Source organism: Argopecten irradians, chromosome 3, assembly GCF_041381155.1.
Source record: "Argopecten irradians isolate NY chromosome 3, Ai_NY, whole genome shotgun sequence".
Lineage (NCBI taxonomy): Eukaryota > Metazoa > Mollusca > Bivalvia > Pectinida > Pectinidae > Argopecten > Argopecten irradians.
The window spans coordinates 26146276-26167904 of NC_091136.1; the positions used below are offsets into that span (position 1 = coordinate 26146276).

At 35.4% G+C, this 21629-nt stretch overlaps 1 protein-coding gene across 1 annotated transcript in view; it reads right to left on the minus strand.

Annotated features, from left to right (window-relative positions):
* LOC138318005 (E3 ubiquitin-protein ligase UBR2-like) overlaps window positions 1-21629 on the minus strand; it is a 42704-nt gene that overhangs the window by 11513 nt on the left and 9562 nt on the right. Inside the window, exons 12-39 of the mRNA XM_069260017.1 lie at window positions 15842-15940; window positions 15332-15430; window positions 13128-13209; window positions 12632-12710; window positions 12178-12283; window positions 11740-11868; window positions 11273-11366; window positions 10639-10725; window positions 10252-10319; window positions 8739-8846; window positions 8435-8500; window positions 8160-8236; window positions 7765-7859; window positions 7199-7323; window positions 6571-6623; window positions 6351-6453; window positions 6190-6238; window positions 5809-5963; window positions 5360-5453; window positions 4836-4930; window positions 4331-4578; window positions 3381-3536; window positions 2878-3018; window positions 2172-2336; window positions 1644-1744; window positions 1215-1326; window positions 647-707; window positions 116-203 (exon numbers count right to left, since the gene is read on the minus strand). Of these exons, the coding sequence (XP_069116118.1) occupies window positions 116-203; window positions 647-707; window positions 1215-1326; window positions 1644-1744; window positions 2172-2336; window positions 2878-3018; window positions 3381-3536; window positions 4331-4578; window positions 4836-4930; window positions 5360-5453; window positions 5809-5963; window positions 6190-6238; window positions 6351-6453; window positions 6571-6623; window positions 7199-7323; window positions 7765-7859; window positions 8160-8236; window positions 8435-8500; window positions 8739-8846; window positions 10252-10319; window positions 10639-10725; window positions 11273-11366; window positions 11740-11868; window positions 12178-12283; window positions 12632-12710; window positions 13128-13209; window positions 15332-15430; window positions 15842-15940 (2935 nt within the window). The remainder of the gene's footprint in view (window positions 1-115; window positions 204-646; window positions 708-1214; window positions 1327-1643; window positions 1745-2171; window positions 2337-2877; window positions 3019-3380; window positions 3537-4330; window positions 4579-4835; window positions 4931-5359; window positions 5454-5808; window positions 5964-6189; window positions 6239-6350; window positions 6454-6570; window positions 6624-7198; window positions 7324-7764; window positions 7860-8159; window positions 8237-8434; window positions 8501-8738; window positions 8847-10251; window positions 10320-10638; window positions 10726-11272; window positions 11367-11739; window positions 11869-12177; window positions 12284-12631; window positions 12711-13127; window positions 13210-15331; window positions 15431-15841; window positions 15941-21629) is intronic.

A 21629-nucleotide genomic window follows, 5' to 3' on the forward strand; every position in this document is an offset into this window, starting at 1 on the left:
GATGGACAACCATTACAAACTGACCATCTGAAAAGATGTCTAAAATATTCCATCATTTATTGATTGGTGTAAGATGAGCATTATGTCCAGTAGTCTGACCAGATTGACCACTTACCTACAGACTGTATAGTGAAGGCACATGTTGACCAGGCCATAAAAGGTACTCTCACATTTCCATCATCAGGTTCCGCATTTAAACCGAACTGTAAATACAAGTCAATCACAGAGGGTTAAACAAAGTTTCTTGATACATGTTTATACTTCAATGTGAGGGAAAGGTGTCAAATAAAATTATTGAGGTTGGTGTAGTTCATAGAGATTTTCTATGACAACAGCTTTTCTGAACTATAGTGGACTCTATTTTATTTTATTTGCAAAAAATTCTGCAGCCCCAATATTTTCCTTCTAAATATCTTTGTTTTTCAACTCTGTGTATTTGCATCAACTTTTTTCATGACCTACGGTTTTTTATACTATAAATTGATTCTAACTTAAATTGTTCCTTTTTTTTTTCTTAATGAATTTCTATAATTTTTCATTTTGTAAAATTCAATATTCAAATGAAGCAACATATTGTTAATTTTAATCTAAATAAAAATCAGTGTAGACAATTTACTTTATGATACTTTGCTATGTTCATACATACAGAGTATACATCTCTTCCAAACTTCTTCACCATGTCAGTCAAACTTTGAGCAAAAAATGTACTGAAATACAAATAGCGACACATTAATGTCAATGTTACACTGAACAAAACTTCTCATCACAGAATAGAAATAAAACTATGTCCCTTCCCCTGATATTGTGGTAATAGAATAGAAAGAATTAAACTGTCTAAAGAAATGAAATTATTACACACAATTACTATATAGCCGTTGTTTTTGTAGGAGTGATATTTTTGCTATTTTGTGGGTCATTGTCATGGTCACAACAATCTTATCCATGAAATACTCTTGAAGCTGAATAGCAAGTTTTTATTTTTCTTCCGTAGTTTAAGGACTTATCGCATAAATTTCGACCCATACAAATAATAGCGAAAAAATATCATTCAATGTTACATAATTTATTTTTGTATAGGTCAATGAATATAGTCATCACACCTTAATTTTAAGAGAGACTGAATTAATGACAATTGCTAGCTATGAAATCATCTTTTCAGTGACATATCCTATATGTAGCAACTGTTTGCACTTTTATGATGAAGCTAAGGCTACCTGTCGTTTTGAAATGACTGCCACAGAAGCTTGAAGTTGTTGGCTACACTTTCAGCCATCATCTTGGTTATTGCATTTAAAGGAGATGGATCAAACTCATAGGCCACTTTGTCTGTGAAAAGATCAGAATTTATATCATTATATAAATATCAAACAGTTATGCTTAAAATTTAGAAATATTTTGTAGTTTTCTTCCTCAACTCTTGTTGATATTTGCCTCAAAAATAAATTATTGATTATGATATTAGATATATGTTTTGGACAGTATATAAAAATAGTCATGTGCTTAATAATTAATTAAATCCCAAGCAAAATATACCTAGACTGTGATATTATGAAGCTATTCCTGACAACCAGAGCCCTGTAATGGTATGGAATATATAGATACCATATATTTAAGTACATTTTCCTTGCTGTTGTTAGTATTACCTTTGGCCTCCTTGTCCTCCAGCTCCTTCCTACTATTTTGGACAGACTTGTGTAGACCGTCCAACCAGTCATTGAAGGTCAGACTTACATCATCTTTATTGCTGAATCACAATTCATAAAACACTTCATATAGCACACATATTGATTCAGAGAGTATTCAAGTTTTAGCAAATATCAGTATTATTTCAAGTTGTGATTGGCAAAAAAAACGACCAAATATGCTCTCTAATGTTCCATACACAATTTCTATTTAGGCTCATTTTGATGTTTCATTTAGTAACCACCACAAAAGATATTCACATTTAGATATTATAAAACATTTTACACGATGGAATTCTAATCATTTTATTTCTTTGTTACATGTAATATGATTTTATAGATTTAATACAAGTTAAACATTTATAATTGTTATATTTTCAGTATTTTTTAGTGCAAATCAGTATCTTATACCACGTAGACTAGACAGACCCTTTTACAAGGTTTACTAGATGTACATTCTGGTGTCAGTGATTACTGTTCTGTACACACCTTTCTGGTATCAGAGAAGGAAGAGAAGGAACCACTGGTATCACAGTATTGCTTATGCTTTCACAAAGAGGACACAGGAATTCATTGTGGTCTATACTATAGCTGAGATTAGATCGGAAACGTATCGGCCGCCGTCTCTCTCTCATCACCACTGCATCAAAAAACCTGTACAAAGCAATAGCGAAATGAAAATCTTGACTAAGTATGTACTCAGTAGTACATTACATACTGTTCCCTATAGCTTTGTCTGTTTATTCAAACAATGAAAGTAACGTTAAAATGTTTATGTTTTATGTAATACCAGTTAATAACTTATTACTCCGGCAAATATGGTACTGTAAACCAACTAATTTTTACAACATTTCAACTTTGCGTTTCGTGCATAACAACATTTCACAACTATTTAATTTTGCCATCAAGACCTCTTTGTTCAATTTTACCTGTATTTGAAACCTTTTTGTCTACTAAGTATGCGGAATTTTATCGCCCATGAAAATAAATTAGTTTACAGAAAGGCATTGGCAGATAAAAATATGATAAAATATGGCTTAAGTTTAGAGATTCCTTGCAGTAATATGTCATTAACCATACTTTCCTCTGGTCTTAACATCAAACGTAGCCATTTTAATAGATAGTGATCAAATTAAGGCCAGATTGCTTAACAAATATGAGAAAGCTATACCTGTTTGCCTTATTCTAACCTTACCTCTGCCAACAGTCGAAGTGCATCACATGACCACAGGAGCTGGTATAGGTGCCTGTGTTGAGATCAGAAGGACTAAATAGATAATCGTAGTCATCTTCCTTTGATAGAGACTTACGCCGGCTCTGTGACAGTACGGTAGACCTAGAGAAGGATAAACATTTACATCCATAATTTACAAGTCACATGTTTCATTGTTGGAGGAGTAATCATTATCAACTCTTAACAATAAACATAGCAAAAGCTGAACTATTGATTAAAAAGAAATGACAGGTGTTCTGTGAAACATTAATTTTGTGATTTATTTTTATTTTATTTTGTCATTATCGTACAATGTGTTTCCAAACATACCAAAATCAGAAATGTCTATGTAATAAAATAAATGCCCCTGTCTTAACATGAAATGGAGACAGAACATGACAGGAAAGGATAGACAAGGCTAAGGCTATATGAATGAATAATGATGATAAATTGGTATACTGTTACAAGACGATTGAACACACTACCTCTGTACAAAAGCAGCCAAGACCATGGCGCGACCACTGTGAAGGATCTCCTGTTCCTCCTGACACAGTATACACATGCCTTTACAGTGAGCTGGACTGGCCACTCTGCTCCTCTTCCTCCCGAGGGCCACGGGGAAACCACCATTGTGGAAGTCACTGTACAAATACATGTAATACAGGTCAGTATTACATACTTAATTTGGAAGATATCTTTCATTTTAATATCTAATTCACTGTAAATTGTTGTTTCTACAGACCTATATAGGCAATACAGTACTAATTTTACTTGAATACTCCTAAAAGTGGTTTTACTACAGTCCTATCAGCAATATAACAATGTATCACTGATCAATATGACATATTAAAGAAACACAATTTAAAAAAGGATGACAATTTATTGACTCGTGCCCTATCCGGGCCTCAAACTCACGATCTACGGCACCCAATCGCCTAGCCAAACATATCTGCTTCTTCTACCACCACGCCACATCCACGTCCCCAAAAAAGGACGTTTCTATGACGAAGTGATAGTCGCTGATAAATACATTGATTGAATACTCTGATACCAGAATATACTTAGTCTATTAAACATGATTCTAGTAGCAATGCATACATTCAAGCAGTTCAGTAATTTTATATTGTATAAATTTTATTTATTTACATGTTTTAATGGTTCAGTTTACCACCTTTGAAACCTTTTTTTGATAGTTCTGGTCTTAAAGGTACACTGTTGGTTTTAACATACCAGAACAGCATTAACATTTACCACTGATTAGTTCTACCTTCCAGTGAATGTAATTCTGTGAAGTTACACTCACTGGAAGGTGGGACTAATCAACAGTAATACTTTACCCATGTTGTTTTGCTATCTTGAAACCCCTCTATTACTTATATTTAGTAATTATAACTTATATAAAATCAGAAAACATCCAGAACAAAATCTCACTAACCTGATGTCCATATCTGAGGATGACCGAGTTAGTTCAGGGTCAGCACTCTGGAATAACTCAGCATTTTCTTTGATGAAATTTTTCTGCATTGTTGACATTTGTGCCATGATTTTAGCCCGTCGTTTGGCAGCCATCTTGGCCTTTTGTTTCTTTGTTTCATCGTTATTGCGGTTTGTAGAACTAGACAACTGATCTAACGTATCCATGCTGACAGGATCATTCTTAAGTTTACGCACTTCCAAAAACAGCTGTATCAGATAATCAAATTGACATCGTAGGTAACATTCATATAACACTGCAATCAACCTTAATTAACCAAATTAAATTTGACATGAATTATTTTCTGCTTTTTGAATATAAAATTTTAGGTATAATTGATACTATTCAATCACCAAACTACAACATGTTTTATTTATTATGATTACTGAATACTGTGTTTTGAATTTCTCTATAACTATAAATGTTACTGTGTTCATTATTTAAACACATCCACACTGATTTCTACCTTTAGTGTCCATGTAAGAAGGTCCTTGGTGGATTCATGTGTCAGATTGGCGTTACCCACCAGCCCTTCCATTATTCCCATTAAGTTCTTGTCCTCTGTAGTGAACATAAATGAAAATAAATACATGTATCTTTTATCTTATTAAAACACTTTCATTTAGGAATTCATTACAACATGTTGATCAGTTTGATTTGATTGGTTTAATATCCTATTAACAGCCAGGGTCATTGAACGACATGCCAGGTTTAGGTGGAGGAAAGCTGGAGTACCCAAAGATAAACCACCAACCAATACCTGACAACTGCCCCACATAGGATTCGAACTGGCAAGCAACAAGTAGAGGGCTGGTTGTTATGTGTCGGGACATCTTAACCACTCGGCCACCGCCGCCCCATGTTTATAAGTATAAAATTGATGTAAATCATATGAAGGTGTAAAAGCTAATATAAATTTGAAAACAGATGGACAGGTATATACAAAATATGGCGCAACACCACTTACAGCAGAGATAGACATCAACTTACCACTAAGGGCTTTAGACAAGAAGTCAAACGAATGGTCGCCTTCATTGATAGCTTGTCTCTGTTCCAGTAGTGCCAAACCAATGAGGTGTAAAATCTGAAATCATGGTATGGCTTATGAGCAGTGAAAACTAATTTATTGCTCACATGTAAAATGTCAATACTTTCTGCAGAATATCTGCTTATTTTTTCATATTTTTTTATTATGAGGCATTTAAGGTCACAATAATATTTCTGTCAATGACAGAATACATTAACTTTGAGAATAGCGCACAAGTGTTCCTTATATACATGTCACATAATGTATAACTGGTGGGAAAATGTCAGTTCATGGTGTCTATTTATAAAGAAAACACTATAAAGTTGAATCATTCAACAAATCAAGTATTTTGCATAGTATCACCATCTAACCTATACTTTACTGTACAGTTTTGATATAAGTAAGACCTTACCCTGTCCAACTGTCCTTCTGACCATGACCTTGACCTCTTGGCAGCTGTCCTTGACAGCAATAGGTGCATCAAATAGAGCATTACATCACATTGAAGGATGTTCTTGATTGTCTTAAAGTTCTTCTTGAATTTCTGTGGATCTGGTGGTGGGAGAGCTGCAATAATTCAAAACTATCATAGTCAAACTATTCACTACCTCATGTAAAATTTCCACTTGTTACAATTGTAATATGTTCATGAAGGTAAAATCAGCAAAAAGATCCATACCACAAATAATGCCACTTTTACAGTATCCTCTCAATTAATTTCTCTGTTTTCAGATGCCAGATTTAATTATAGAGATGTAACTTTCACTTAAATGTAATAAATGCTACAATTTACCTTGACCTTCATTTTCATGTTTCTTCCTCTCTATCTGAGCTTCCTCAGACTGAAAACAAAAAGCATTAGGAATTATTAACCCGGAGCAAACATTGCTTCAACTAAACACATTATAAATTGAAATATTAATGTTACTTTATAACAGATTTGGTGTTACATACCTTTGATTGCTCAGCTCGGCTGTAGTGGTAGAAGTATTTGTTGTATTCTTTGAAGGACTCTTTCTTCAGTTCGAATCTTCCTGAGGAGCTTGATGCCGACTTCCTGTAAGGGACATGGACACATCAAAAACAATATCTTGATGAAAACAAAACGTATTACAAACTACAAAGTTTGATCGTGTTAAACAACAATCTATCAAATCATGTAACGAGGACTTACTTGAATGTAGAAACTTGGTTGATGACTTGTTCAATGCCAGTTTCATGATTACTCTGCAAAATAACATAAAACATAAAAATGTAATTAACGGAACAATTCTAGCATTAATACTTTACAATCTGATTAAAGATCTGTATAACCAGTTCTATAGTCAAGAGGATCTGACAATATCCCAAAAGAGGTCATGTTCGGATGACCTTTATACCACCTGTACTTCAAAACAAATGTATTTTCTACACCTTGCTACATAAATTGAAAACACCATTTCGTCCCAGTATACATATACATTTAGCCTTGATGTGCTCTTTGGGCGAGGTGACTATTAACACAAAAATAGTTCTGACAGCTTTTTCAAGATTTTCATCCCCTGAAATTCACTTTCAAGATTTTGCAGGCAGCAATATGATTAGCTATTTCCAAAGGTCACCTGAACATGACTCTTAATGGAATATTGTCGGATCCTCTTATCAAATGTAGTGATAATAAGGATCTGTATACCGATACAGACTTGGAACACTCATTAAATGTCTTGATTTCATTGATTTTGTAACACTTAATTTCATATCAATAATCCAGTAATCTTTAATGCATTGTAAGTCAACTGAACAGATTGTGTCAGACTACTCACATCTTCTGGTAAAGCCTTTGACAGTTCACTATGGGCCATAGGTGATATACACAGTTGGTGGATGATTTCACGCTTCACTGTGTCTTCACTGGTCACCTCTCCAATGCCTTCTACATACCGCTCACCTACAAACACACAAAATGATATTTTGTACATGTATATATTCAAAACAGTCAGAAGATATGGATTTTGTTGACATAATATATATTAATTTCCTAGCAGATACACCCAGGTACAAACTTACCTTGTATTGTTCCAAAAATTAGCATCAATTGTGCACTTAAACATCCTATTTATAAGTTTAGGCACCTGTCAAATTCTTAGAAGGCAATAAACCTATTCCTTATTGTCTTTTACATTGTGAATCAGGTTTGTGCCTTTGATTCAAGTCATATTTGACATTAGCTGAGCTTCAGAGTATTAGTAATAAAATATAACATTTTATTTGCTTTTGTTAGACATTTAATACTGGAAACTTTGATATGATAACATGTCTTATGATAATAATGATAAAGTCTCTCATATAAGTATACACCATACATACAAGTATATATAAGGTACAGTACCTATGATGATGATGAGGAGGTTCAGGAATTCCTCAGCTAATGTTATTGTCTGTTTTATCATGTCTTCTTGACTTCCTGGCACATCATACTCAGGTCTGTAACACATACGCAATCATAAATCATTAACTCATTCTTAGGTATGTAACTAATATCCTCGTTAATATTTCATATTCATATACATGTTTACACTAAAGATACTGGTATTTAAGATATTTTCTAGAACTTGTTTAAAATAAATGAAAACTTCTTTTCTATGCCTGATGGATGATGCATGCCAGAACATTTTTATGACAGGGATCAATTCAGTGCAAGCTATAAGGATCTTTCTGTTTGTCAAACACAAAGTTAAACTGTTTATCTTACTATTATTGTAATGTCTGTAAAAGTGTACTTACTTCGACCAGGCCAACAGACCAAACTTATTGATTAAATGAACGAGAAATTCATTGCTGTTTATCACAGAGGCTCCCACCTACAACAGATCATCAGCGTATTAAAATATCTCCTACTAACAGACAGTACAGGTTTTCTGTATAAATGTCATGTGACAAATTTAAATAAAATCAAATTAAAACTTGATATTAACACCATTATTATTAGATCAAAAATTGAAATCTATAAGAACAAACGTAAGATTTATGTGTATCAATGCATTTAAAAAAAAAGTTACCTGTAGCATTACAATGTCTTTGTCATACATCTCTCTCCTGCATTTCACGTTATGATAGAAAAATATCTGAAACAGAAGAAGCAAAGGTTATAATCATAATAACATAATCAGTAATACCAAACGAATGAACTTTTAATTAAATTTCCCTTTAAATCAGACAAATGATTATTACTCATTTAAAATTGATTTCAATGAAATTAGAATAATGATAATTCTTGATTTGTTCACTGATCACCAATGACTTCAGTAATTTACAATACATTGTGAATTAATAACCACTACATTTATAACATAGCCCCTCTACCTGGTTGAGTAGTCCGTAACCATTGCGTCGCCACATGTTCGCCTGAGACTGAGCAATCATTACCAGGACACGGAGAGGTGGCTCTATCAGATCCACAGGGGTCAAACTCTGTAACAGTACAACAGTAACATATAGACATAAAAACGTTATCACAGTTACTTTTGTAACGAATCATCAAGATGTGTCTCAGCAAGAAAAAATCCAAACAGAAATAAATGTGTTCCAAGAAACTGTCCCACCGTATTTTCCCTATTAAGAGCGCCTCCTCTAATAAGGGCGCCCCCACGTTTTTTGCTGAAAAAAATCAACTAATTTCAAACAATTTTTGTGCCAGATTGTGACGATTTGTCTTTGCAGATGCTAATAAAATACTGTTTCACATCAATCTGATGCTTAACAGATATCCAATCAGCTATAAATTTATTGCATTGGGCAACTTAGGACATCATGTTCAAAACGAAACATGTCACTTGAATGCCCCACACACGTGTATGGATGAAGACTAACTGGCAACAATATTTTAGCGATGTCTATACAGGTTCAATGAATACTTACTGTATATTTATGATAAAGGTTCCTAAATAACAGGAATGTTATCATTTCTAAGCATTTCATTGTGTGCTCTTGTCGGTATTTCCCATCTGCCACAAAACGAAAGTAGCGAGCGAAAGCACCGTCCGCCATTTTGTGTACGCATTGTAAACAAACAGGCTAGCATGAAATGCCAAAATTCTGTGAAACACACATATTTAACCAATGTTTAATACTTCTGGTGCATACATTTCTTCATAATTATGTAATTTCAATACTTACTTGACATCAAAACGTAAGTTGGTTATAGTAAGTTTCAGAAAAATACGAAACTAAAAGCAAGATGACTATAGTCTGTTTCAGAAAAAAACCCATCTAAAAATGGTCTCAAATAACAGCGCCCCCTTAAGCCATTTACCCGCACCCAGCGCCCTCATTAGGGAAAATACGGTATTTGATTTCCAAAAGTAGGATCTGCATCAGATTCATGTACCTATGCAAGGAATTCACCTATATCGAGCAGCCACTTTAGGTAAATGAGCATTGCATGGAATTTTAACTTGATCAGCCAAAGCAATTACCTGAAGTTATAATACAAGAACCAACATTCTATTTTCAGTGACAGACTAAATGGCCGCTTGACTTTGACCTTCATATAAAGCCAGAAAATGTGGTTAAGATATCTGCAAGATATTTTAGTTTGGTCATCAGCTTAAGGATTATTTTATCATTGCACTAATCAATTGTTACTTTTTTTAGTAACAGTGACCTTGACCTTTGATATTAAGACCTGCAAAGGATGCACTGGTGGTTTAATTGAGCTTGATCTGCAGCTGGGATGATCTTGATTTATTGAACAGAAATCTGTGTGTAAATGCTGTCACCATAGTTGACAGCGATAGCGCTCTTTAGGCGATATAGATAGTGTAACAATTCGATTTTGTTCCACAATATTGAACATGCCAATTCTATATATACTTACATGTGCATCCATAGCCAGCTCTGGAGAATTTAAGTTGAGACTGTGCTTCTCCAGATGTAGACAGAGACCTGAAAAAAAAAGTTTATTTTAATATAAGGCATCACTTAGACAATAAACATACTGTAGAGTATTACACTCTATTAATAAATCCAGTGTACTGAGTAATTTTTGTGTTTATATTTGTTTCACAACAGTATAGCACAATAAATATGATAAATCTCTGGAAAATTAACGATTTCAAACATAGTATAGGAAAAGATAAGGAAACTTAGCAGAGAATTAAATATACACCATTATACCATAAATATGTTGTAAGCATGTTCGTTATAAGACATGTCTTACTGTATAAAACAGAGATAATTCAAATCTGATATATGTGTTACTGACCTGCCATAAACCTTGTCAGTGGGAGGTGAATGGAGACATGCTGACTGGCCACATCATACCGTATACACTTAGCCATGAATCCAGCCACTGAAACAATATCACAATAACTTAAATATGGTTGTGAATATAGCTGTAAATATTTTAATAACATCATTATTATAGATTAAATAAGTATTGTAACAACTTCATCACTAACTTTCTAATTTCAAACATTATCAATTATTACTGAATTATCTTTTACCCAATCCTCTTTACATCTAAAAAGTATGGCTAAATGATCAGTTATATTACATAGGTATTGATTGTGACATTGTTATTTTGTGAGGAAAACTCATGTTGTTTTCTCTGAAAACTATGATGTGCTCATAAACACACAACATCACAATCAATAACTAGTCCTCCAAATACAGAATAAAAGTCCTAAGTCTAAACAATTGTTTAACTGTCCTATTTGTTTGTTACCTTGGTCTATTTAAGAAATCACTACAGTTTCTCAACTGTACTTTGAATCATAATGCTAAGTTAATGATTATGCTTGATTATGTGATCAATACAGCATCAATATGGAGCCAGTTCTTAACTATTCGTACGAACATGTCTTGACCACAATTACGTCACAATCACTTGTTTATACCTGAATTATTTACACGTTTCACTGTGGCTGGTTTGTCTTTACATTGCGACAAAATCTCCATCGTAATCTTGTATGCACCTATCAGGGTTAGTTTCTGCAATTAAAATGCACATTTTACCATAAAGTTTTAAACAGAAATTTCTGTGCAAAGCACAGTATAAGCTTAAGACATATTGTCAAAAAATGCCAAGTCAATATTTTGAATGTGTATAATGCTATCATTGACGTCACTATGCTGTATAGATATACAGACTCATCACATGACGTCACTTCCATCTTAAGGTTTACAGGCCTAGGGCCAAAGTTATAACACTTTTTTTTTCTAAAATAAAGTTTAGTTGCTAAATAATGCATGTCCATCATTTTTCATTCTCATCTTCAGTGCACTCATAACCTAATACATCAATGAAATCAAACACAAGACAGAATGAGTAACATTTTTGGTTTGTTACGTCATTAGTACTTACGTCCTGGCCACACCAGTTGATGAACTCTGCGATGATATCGTCCTGTTTGAGCTGTAAGTTGAAGGCACCCTCCCACTCGGGTTCATATTCCAGATGTGTACCAGTCTGTCTGATCACAGCATCCATACCCTGTAACATATTTAATTCTGATTGATTTTCTATTTTAGCTGATCAAAGTCAATGCATCTCAATACTTTCCACTTCATGTGGCCTGAGCTCTTTAACTTCTAAAAGATAACTTTGGCACTCAGTTTGTAGCTTTTAATTCTGCTTCTGGAACCTCTTCCATCTATAAGCTGGAAGATCTTCTGATCATGTGAAGACTTATTTTCTTAGAAGAATTCAAATCAAGTTGGCATTTGAATAATTTTTGGCTGTATCTGAATAATTTGCCCACACATTAAATTGTTATCAGGGTTCATAAAAAGACTTATTAACCTGCATCATTTTGAGGAGGGATAAGAACGATCGTAAACCCAATAGGAAATTCTCTCTCAACTTGTCAGTCCACTCGTGCTCTGATGGCTTGCAGGTGAGGGCATACCTGTAAATAATCAGATTCATATTCACAAATACCTAACAACATTTAGTAAATAATCGTTTTAGTATTTACTATCCAATTAAATAAGGTATGTCTGGCTAAACATGTAGAGAATAATAAAAAAAGAAATTTCAATGTTTCTCGCCTCTGTAGAGGTACTTAGTGTGAGACAAGGACCCTTGATTGTTTTTCTTTGATGTTCGTCGAATATAGTCACAACGACCTACTTTTAGAAAATTACACAGCATCTTATCTAGGTGAACCCATGACCCAAATATATTATAAGGCTCTGGTGACAATCTGGTAGCAATCTTCTAAAAATTTTTTTACAAAGCACAGCACAATACTCACTTCATATCATATAGCATGTAGCAGGCTCTCTTAAAAGCTTGATTTCTATCGCCTCGGTCAAAAGCTAACTTCCCATCACCTGGAAATCCAAGAATTCAGATAAATTGCTTTACTTTATAGAAGGAAATTGTGTTATGTATGGTATATTGGTAAATGCTTTTCATTGACACAATGATACTATAGGGTCTATGATGATATTTCATTATCTCCTTAAAAGGTATAAAACTTAAGTTTGGTAAATGATCCATAGAAAAAATTATTTAAGAACAGGCAGTTTCTTAACTTATCAATTAATTCATACACCCCTGAAGATACATTTGGACTGTTCTATTTCAAGGCAGAGAACAACCCATAATTCACTTTCAAAGCTGATCGAGGTAGACCCATTTCTATTGCTTTTCAGGGAAAGTACAATATATAATTGAAGAAGAAAAATAATTTTAATTCTGCATGCAATATTTGAAAAGTAACTTAGTGAAAATGCCATAAAACTCACTGTTTTTCTTTTCCTCACAACATTTCAGGAAAGACTGCATGATAACATCGAGAAGGTTGTGATCTGTCACCAGCATCCGGGCCTATCGATCATAAGGAATAATTATCTCTACGTTGAAAATATTTCAGCAACATGCATATCTCATGGAGAAATTTAACAATACAGATTTCGCCAAGTAATTAATTGTGTTCAAAACAATAACATAACAAAAGAAAAGACACAAAAGGTATGATATTGAATATACACTCATGTTTCATTGATTACTCAAAGAATATATTGTGTTGAAATATACATAGACTAGGTAATAGGTATAAAAGTAATAAATATAATTTTCCATTATTTCAATTAGACTATGTCATAAGCTACCTAATAAGTTAGGGGTAAAGTACAATGTATATAAACATCCGACAATATAAAACAAAATCAATTGTAAGACTTTGAAACTGCAAAACATTGAAAATACAATATACTTGAATCAATCTAGTTAGCTGATGATAAATATTCATTCTCTTATTCTATCCAAATCTTGAAAGAAAATGTGGGTTCAACACATGGAGTCACTGATTTTATTTTTTAAATGTGCTAAAAGTGCAATCAATTCATTTCAATCGGGACATGTAATATTACAATTATGATTTTTTTGTTCAATTTCAAAATATTCCAATGTCAAAATGTCTTCCTTTCTTATGGTTATCCACATAATCTAGATTGATTCTTGTAATCAAGTGTTGGTGTGTAGCAATACTGAAACATTTTGTAAATAACATTGGTATAAGGAATGCCTAGGAATGTAACTGACACATTGTATCCACTTGGAATGAAATGATTGAATACAGTCAAACCTTGCTACTTTGTATCTAGATTTAAATTAAAAACCTAAAAATATCTAGTATTCCAGATAAAAATATTTGAATATAGAGTGCAATTATGGTCAGCAGTAACAAAATACATGTACTCCCAAAATATATGGCAGTCTTTTAGGTAGGATGGTACCAGTATAAGCTGACAAGATGTAACTGTATTGCATTGAATAAGAAGATAAAAATTTTAATCATGGAAAAATCTCTATGCTATGATTTGGTTGGTTTGATTAGTTTAAAGTCCTATTAATACCCAGGGTCATTTAAGGACATGCCAGGTTGAAATGGTGGAGGAACTCCGGAGTACCCGGAGCAAAACCACCATCCAGTGGTTAGTACCTGGCAACTAGTCAACATGGGATTTTAATTCGCGACCCAGAGGTGGAGAGCTTGTGGTTATGTGTCGAAACATCTTAACCACTCTGCCACTGCGGCCCTTTACAAAATAAGGTATCAATAACAAACTTTCCATAAGACAGGGCCAAAGAGGCTTTATTTATATATTTTAACATGTAATTATTTCAGTAAACCAGATACCTGTATTGTGGTTAGCAGGGATTCATAAGACTGCAATGTACATGATTTAAGGAATAGCTACAACTACAGAAACCTGTTGAATCTGACTCATTTAATACTTTTGGTTTGATTAGTTTAACGTCCTATTAACAGCCAGGGTCATTTAAGGACGTGCCAGGTTTGTTGGTGGAGGAAAGCCAGAGTACCCGGAGAAAAACCACCGACCAGCGGCCAGTACCTGGCAACTGCCCCACATGGGATTCGAACTCGCGACCCAGAGGTGGAGGGCATGTGGTAATATGTCGGTACATCTTAACCACTCGGCCACCGCGGCCCCTCATTTAATACTGTGTCTCATACTGTAAACAACTTTTTTTTCGTGTATACAATATTTCATATTTTCATTATTTTCAACATAATCGTGAACACATAAATTCATGATCAAAGACTCTGACCGAAATTGTCCATTCATGTACATGTATATTTGTGTAACATTTGAATTTGCATTCGAGCTCTCTCATGAAATTACACAAAAATTTGTATTTAGCAAAATTAAAGTGATTTACAGTACTCTTAGGAGAAAATTCCTTAATACTAACATTTGTTATATGTTTTACAGATAAACAGATAACACAGGTTTCATGGTGTAGGTAAAGTGGACTGCATTCAAACATTGAAAATCTATCATGGACATGGTTAATCTATGCCTAGTATAAAACTCAACATGAGGGTACAATGGATAATGATATTAAGAGAAATGATTGATATGGTTACAGAACGCCTGGACCTACAAACAAGAATGTTTGTAGCCTTGCTGAAGTGACATACCAATGTTGGGACTGTAAATATTTGTACAGAGAGAGAAGTTATGGACACTGAGCGATAGTGGTCATCTCGTATAAAATCCCTCACCAACGTCGCGTAATGCTAAAAGTAAGAGAAAAGCAGAAAATATGTCATAAGAATGGAATCATTTACCTAATTACAAAGAGTAATGTAATGCTGCTGCTCAGGGCTGAAAAATAAAACCACAACTTGGTGGTGTAGGCTGGTTTGTTTATGGATCTGACCTTGCGCAGTCCAAGGTCAACAAATAAGCATTGTATATTATCTAGATATTATGGTATATCTAAACTGTTTTACAAGTTGTTTTTTTTAAATTTCATATAAAGTAGGCTACTTTGAATCTTTACAGTCAAAATTTTAAGAAAACTTTCTGATTTTGGTTTAGAAATACAAAATTTTCATAAATACATTGACTTGTACTGTGCTTGTCAGATCAAAACATCCAGCCAACATCAGCAAAGGGAGACAACCCCACGGAGACAGCGAACCTACCAGACTGGTTACTGTAAAGATTTGCACAGAGAGGGAGGCAACACACACATCGTGGTCATGATCATCCCGCGTGAAGTCACGCATCATTTGTCTGTAACACTGTCAACACAGGCAACACATGATATCATAGACAACCAGGCAACATTTTATCCTTGGGCAGGCAGCGAGCATAAAATTTTAGTGACTGGACTAGTACAGGCATAACACAGTTAGAAACCATGGATAACATGTGTCTACCAACCAGGATATTTATTCGTTACCAAGACATTAATTTACAGCATCATTTATGGTACCTAGAACAAATATACGTACTCGGCCTAGTCTACCTTTCGGCCGGGTACGAAATTGTCCCTAAATGTCGTAATGGAGCACTGCCTCAGAAAATCACTCGGGCACAGTTTTCAATACTTTGTTGAAGGGTTCCAATTATTTTAAAGGTATACATGCATTTACATATTATTTTTGTCCAAAAGAAACATAAAGACCATTCTTAATATCTACTTTACCAAATTACCACTCATAAGACGTCAAATTCATAATTTTCAGACTTGCCGTATAGTTTCTTTCGAAAAGACCATCATATTTATATGTGAAAAAAAAATGTCTCACTGTGAATTTGAAATTTCATACAGTTCAATTTTATTGTCTAGTGGGTAAATGATATCAAACAAGTAAGATAAAATGCATACAGACGTTTTAATAATGGTTTGCACAAGCATTTCTATGCTCCATTAGCAATAATAGGCACCATTGTAGCTCTAAAGACGACATCATTATCGGTCTAAAAGTCTTTTGAGCTACAATATTGCAGCCACTATGGTACCCACCACACATCATCACCCATGGTAACCAACACATATCATCATTCATGGTAACCAACCACACATCATCACCCATGGTAACCAACCACACATCATCACCCATGTAACCAACCACACATCATCATCCATGGGTAACCAACCACATATCATCATTCATGGTAACCAACCACACATCATCACCCATGGTAACCAACCACACATCATCACTCATGGTAACCAACCACACATCATCACCCATGGTAACCAACCACACATCATCACCCATGGTAACCAACCACACATCATCACCCATGGTAACCAACCACACATCATCATCCATGGGTAACCACCACATATCATCATCATGGTAACCAACCCACACATTCCATGGTAACCAACCACACATCATCATCCATGGTAACCAACCACAATCATCATTCATGGTAACCACACACTCATCATCATCATCCATGGTAACCAACAACACATCATCATCCATGGTAACCAACCACACATCATCATCCATGGTAACCAACCACATCATCATTCATGGTAACCAACACACATCATCACTCATGGTAACCAACCACACATCATCACCATGGTAACAACAATCATATGGTAACCAACCACACATCATCACCATGGTAACCCACCACACATCATCACCATGGTAACCAACCACACATCATCATCCCATGGTAACCAACCACATCATCATCATGTAATCATCTTCATAGTAACCACCACACATCACCATGGTAACCAACACACATCATCATCCATGGGTAACCAACCACATCATCATCATGGTAACCAACCCACATCACATCATACCACCACACATTCCATGGTAAACCACATCCACACATCACACATATCATCATCTGGTAACCAACCACACATCATCATCCATGGTAACCAACCACACATCATCACCATGGTCCACACAATCATCCATGGTAACCAACCACACATCATCATCCATGGTAACCAACCACAATCATCACCATGGTAACCAACCACACATCATCACACCATGGTAACCAACCACACATCATCACCATGGTAACCAACACACATCATCATCCATGGTAACCAACCACACATCATCTCATGTAACCAACCACATCATCACATAGTACCACCACACATCATCACCCTGGTAACCAACACACATCATCACATCATGTAACCAACCACACATCATCACCCATGGTAACCAACCACACATCATCATCCATGTCATCACCATGGTAACCAACCACACATCATCATCCATGGTAACCAACCACACATCATCATCCATGGTAACCAACCACACATCATCACCCATGGTCATCATCATCCATGGTAACCAACCACACATCATCATTCATGGTAACCAACCACATATCATCACCCATGGTAACCAACCACACATCATCACCCATGGTAACCAACCACACATCATCACCCATGGTAACCAACCACACATCATCACCCATGGTAACCAACCACACATCATCATCCATGGGTAACCAACCACATATCATCATTCATGGTAACCAACCACACATCATCACCCATGGTAACCAACCACACATCATCACCCATGGTAACCAACCACACATCATCACCCATGGTAACCAACCACACATCATCATTCATGGGTAACCAACCACATATCATCATTCATGGTAACCAACCACACATCATCATTCATGGTAACCAACCACACATCATCACCCATGGTAACCAACCACATATCACCATTCATGCTAACCAACCACACATCACACATTGTAACCAACCACACATCATCACCCATGGGTCACCAACCACACATCATCATCCATGGCAACCAACCACACATCATCACCCATGGGTAACCAACCACATATCATCATCCGTGGTAACTAATCACACATCATCATCCATGGTAACCAACCACACATCATCACCCATGGTAACCAACCACACATCATCACCCATGGTAACCAACCACATATCATCATTCATGGTAACTATCCACACATCATCACCCATGGTAACCAACCACACATCATCACCCATGGTAACCAACCACACATCATCACCCATGGTAACCAACCACACATCATCATTCATGGTAACCAACCACACATCATCACCCATGGTAACCAACCACATATCATCATCCATGGTAACCAACCACACATCATCATTCATGGTAACCAACCACACATCATCATTCATGGTAACCAACCACACATCATCACCCATGGTAACCAACCACATATCATCATTCATGGTAACCAACCACACATCACACATTGTAACCAACCACACATCATCACCAATGGGTAACCAACCACACATCATCACCCATAAGTAACCAACCACATACAGTGGAACCTCCTAAAACCAAACCTTCTAAAAACCGATCACCTCTAGAAACCGAACATGGATGTCATGTACGGAATGAATTCCTCTTTATTAATAGTAAATAAAACTTCCCAAAACCGATCCCTCCCAATTCCGAATACCGGACCGATTTTGAGATCGGAATAGTCAAATGTAACTAAAATACACTTCTGAAAACCGGCCTTACCTGAGTGACACCGATAGATTGCATTGAGGTCTGATCAACCGACCGTGAAATACACACGTACCTGTACCATAGTTGTTGCATGCCATGTCCTTGGGCATGTATACAGATGTGAAGGCTATAGGTACACGGTAATTATACCCGAGATGGTGGTGTTATTATTTAATCATGCCTATTGTTTAGATATCTAACGAAGGTCTACCATGTGCACGCGGTTTGTTTACTGTAGGAAAAACAAGCAGAGCTAGTAATAAAGAGAAAGTTTCGTATTCAAATCACACGTTTTTTTTATTTACATATGTAGTTGTCGGATAACGTAAATTATCTGTATGAAGAAGCCGAAGCCATGTATTGTTTTAGAAAATGACTATGTCATATAATGACCGGCATCGACTGATCATCGTGTAATTAGACCATTAAATTTGATTCTTGACGTAACCGGAAGCGATCGGTCGTATGTAGGTTGCAGACGAGAACATCCCCAAGAACATTCACGCAACTAAGTAACTAAACTACGTTTATAAGCGGTAACAAAGTCAAGTTTGCTGTAATCCATTCCTTTTAAACGTATGATTCTCTCTTTTGTGATAACATTCACATTAACAATCAATATCGGTCGGTTTTAACGAACACTAGGCATACGTGCGGTGCACTAATGTAAAAAACGACTTCCGATCGATTAAATCCGGATCGTGATGATCGGTATTCGGTTCACTTCTCCAAACCGAACCCTCTCTAAACCGGCCGAAATTATATGCACCGACCATGATCGGTTTCGGGAGGTTCCACTGTATCATCATCCGTGGTAACTAGGCCGAAATTATATGCACCGACCATGATCGGTTTCGGGAGGTTCCACTGTATCATCATCCGTGGTAACTAATCACACATCATCATCCATGGTAACCAACCACACATCATCACCCATGGTAACCAACCACACATCATCACCCATGGTAACCAACCACATATCATCATTCATGGTAACCAACCACACATCATCACCCATGGTAACCAACCACATATCATCATCTGTGGTAACTAACCACACATCATCATTCATGGTAACCAACCACACATCATCATTCATGGTAACCAACCACACATCATCACCCATGGTAACTAACCACACACCATCATCATCTGTGGTAGCTAACCACACATCATCATTCATGGTAACCAACCACACATCACCACCCATGTTTAACCAACCACACATCATCACCCATTATGGTTACCAACCACACATCATAACAACGAAATCATTGCCTTTGGTTACTAATCGTGCATCATCATTTGTGTAAATCAAATTATAAATTGCATGCAACAAGTAATCACTCTGGCATCAGAAAATGATTGTGTGGTTTGGAATAACCTCAATTTTCCCCTTCGTTATTGAGACATTATGTACAATGAGAAGGTTATTGAGACATTATGTACAATGAGAAGGTTATTGAGACATTATGTACAATGAGAAGGTTATTGAGACATTATGTACAATGAGAAGGTTATTGAGACATTATGTACAATGAGAAGGTTATTGAGACATTATGTACAATGAGAAGGTTATTGACATTATGTACAATGAGAAGGTTATTGAGACATTATGTACAATGAGAAGGTTATTGAGACATTATGTACAACGAGAAGGTTATTGAGACATTATGTACAATGAGAAGGTTATTGAGACATTATGTACAATGAGAAGGTTATTGAGACATTATGTACAATGAGAAGGTTATTGAGACATTATGTACAATGAGAAGGTTATTGAGACATTATGTACAATGAAGAAGGTTATTGAGACATTATGTACAATGAGAAGGTTATTGAGACATTATGTACAATGAGAAGGTTATTGAGACATTATGTACAATGAGAAGGTTATTGAGACATTATGTACAACGAGAAGGTTATTGAGACATTATGTACAATGAGAAGGTTATTGAGACATTATGTACAATGAGAAGGTTATTGAGACATTATGTACAATGAGAAGGTTATTGAGACATTATGTACAATGAGAAGGTTATTGAGACATTATGTACAATGAGAAGGTTATTGAGACATTATGTACAATGAGAAGGTTATTGAGACATTATGTACAATGAAAAAGGTTATTGAGACATTATGTACAATGAGAAGGTTATTGAGACATTATGTACAATGAAAGGTTATTGAGACATTATGTACAAGAGAAGGTTATTGAGACATTGAGAATGTACAATGAGAAGGTTATTGAGACATTATGTACAATGACATTATTGAGACATTATGTACAATGAGAAGGTTATTGAGACATTATGTACAATGAGCATAGGTTATTGAGACATTATGTACAATGAGAAGGTTATTGAGACATTATGTACAATGAGAAGGTTATTGAGACATTATGTACAATGAGAAGGTTATTGAGACA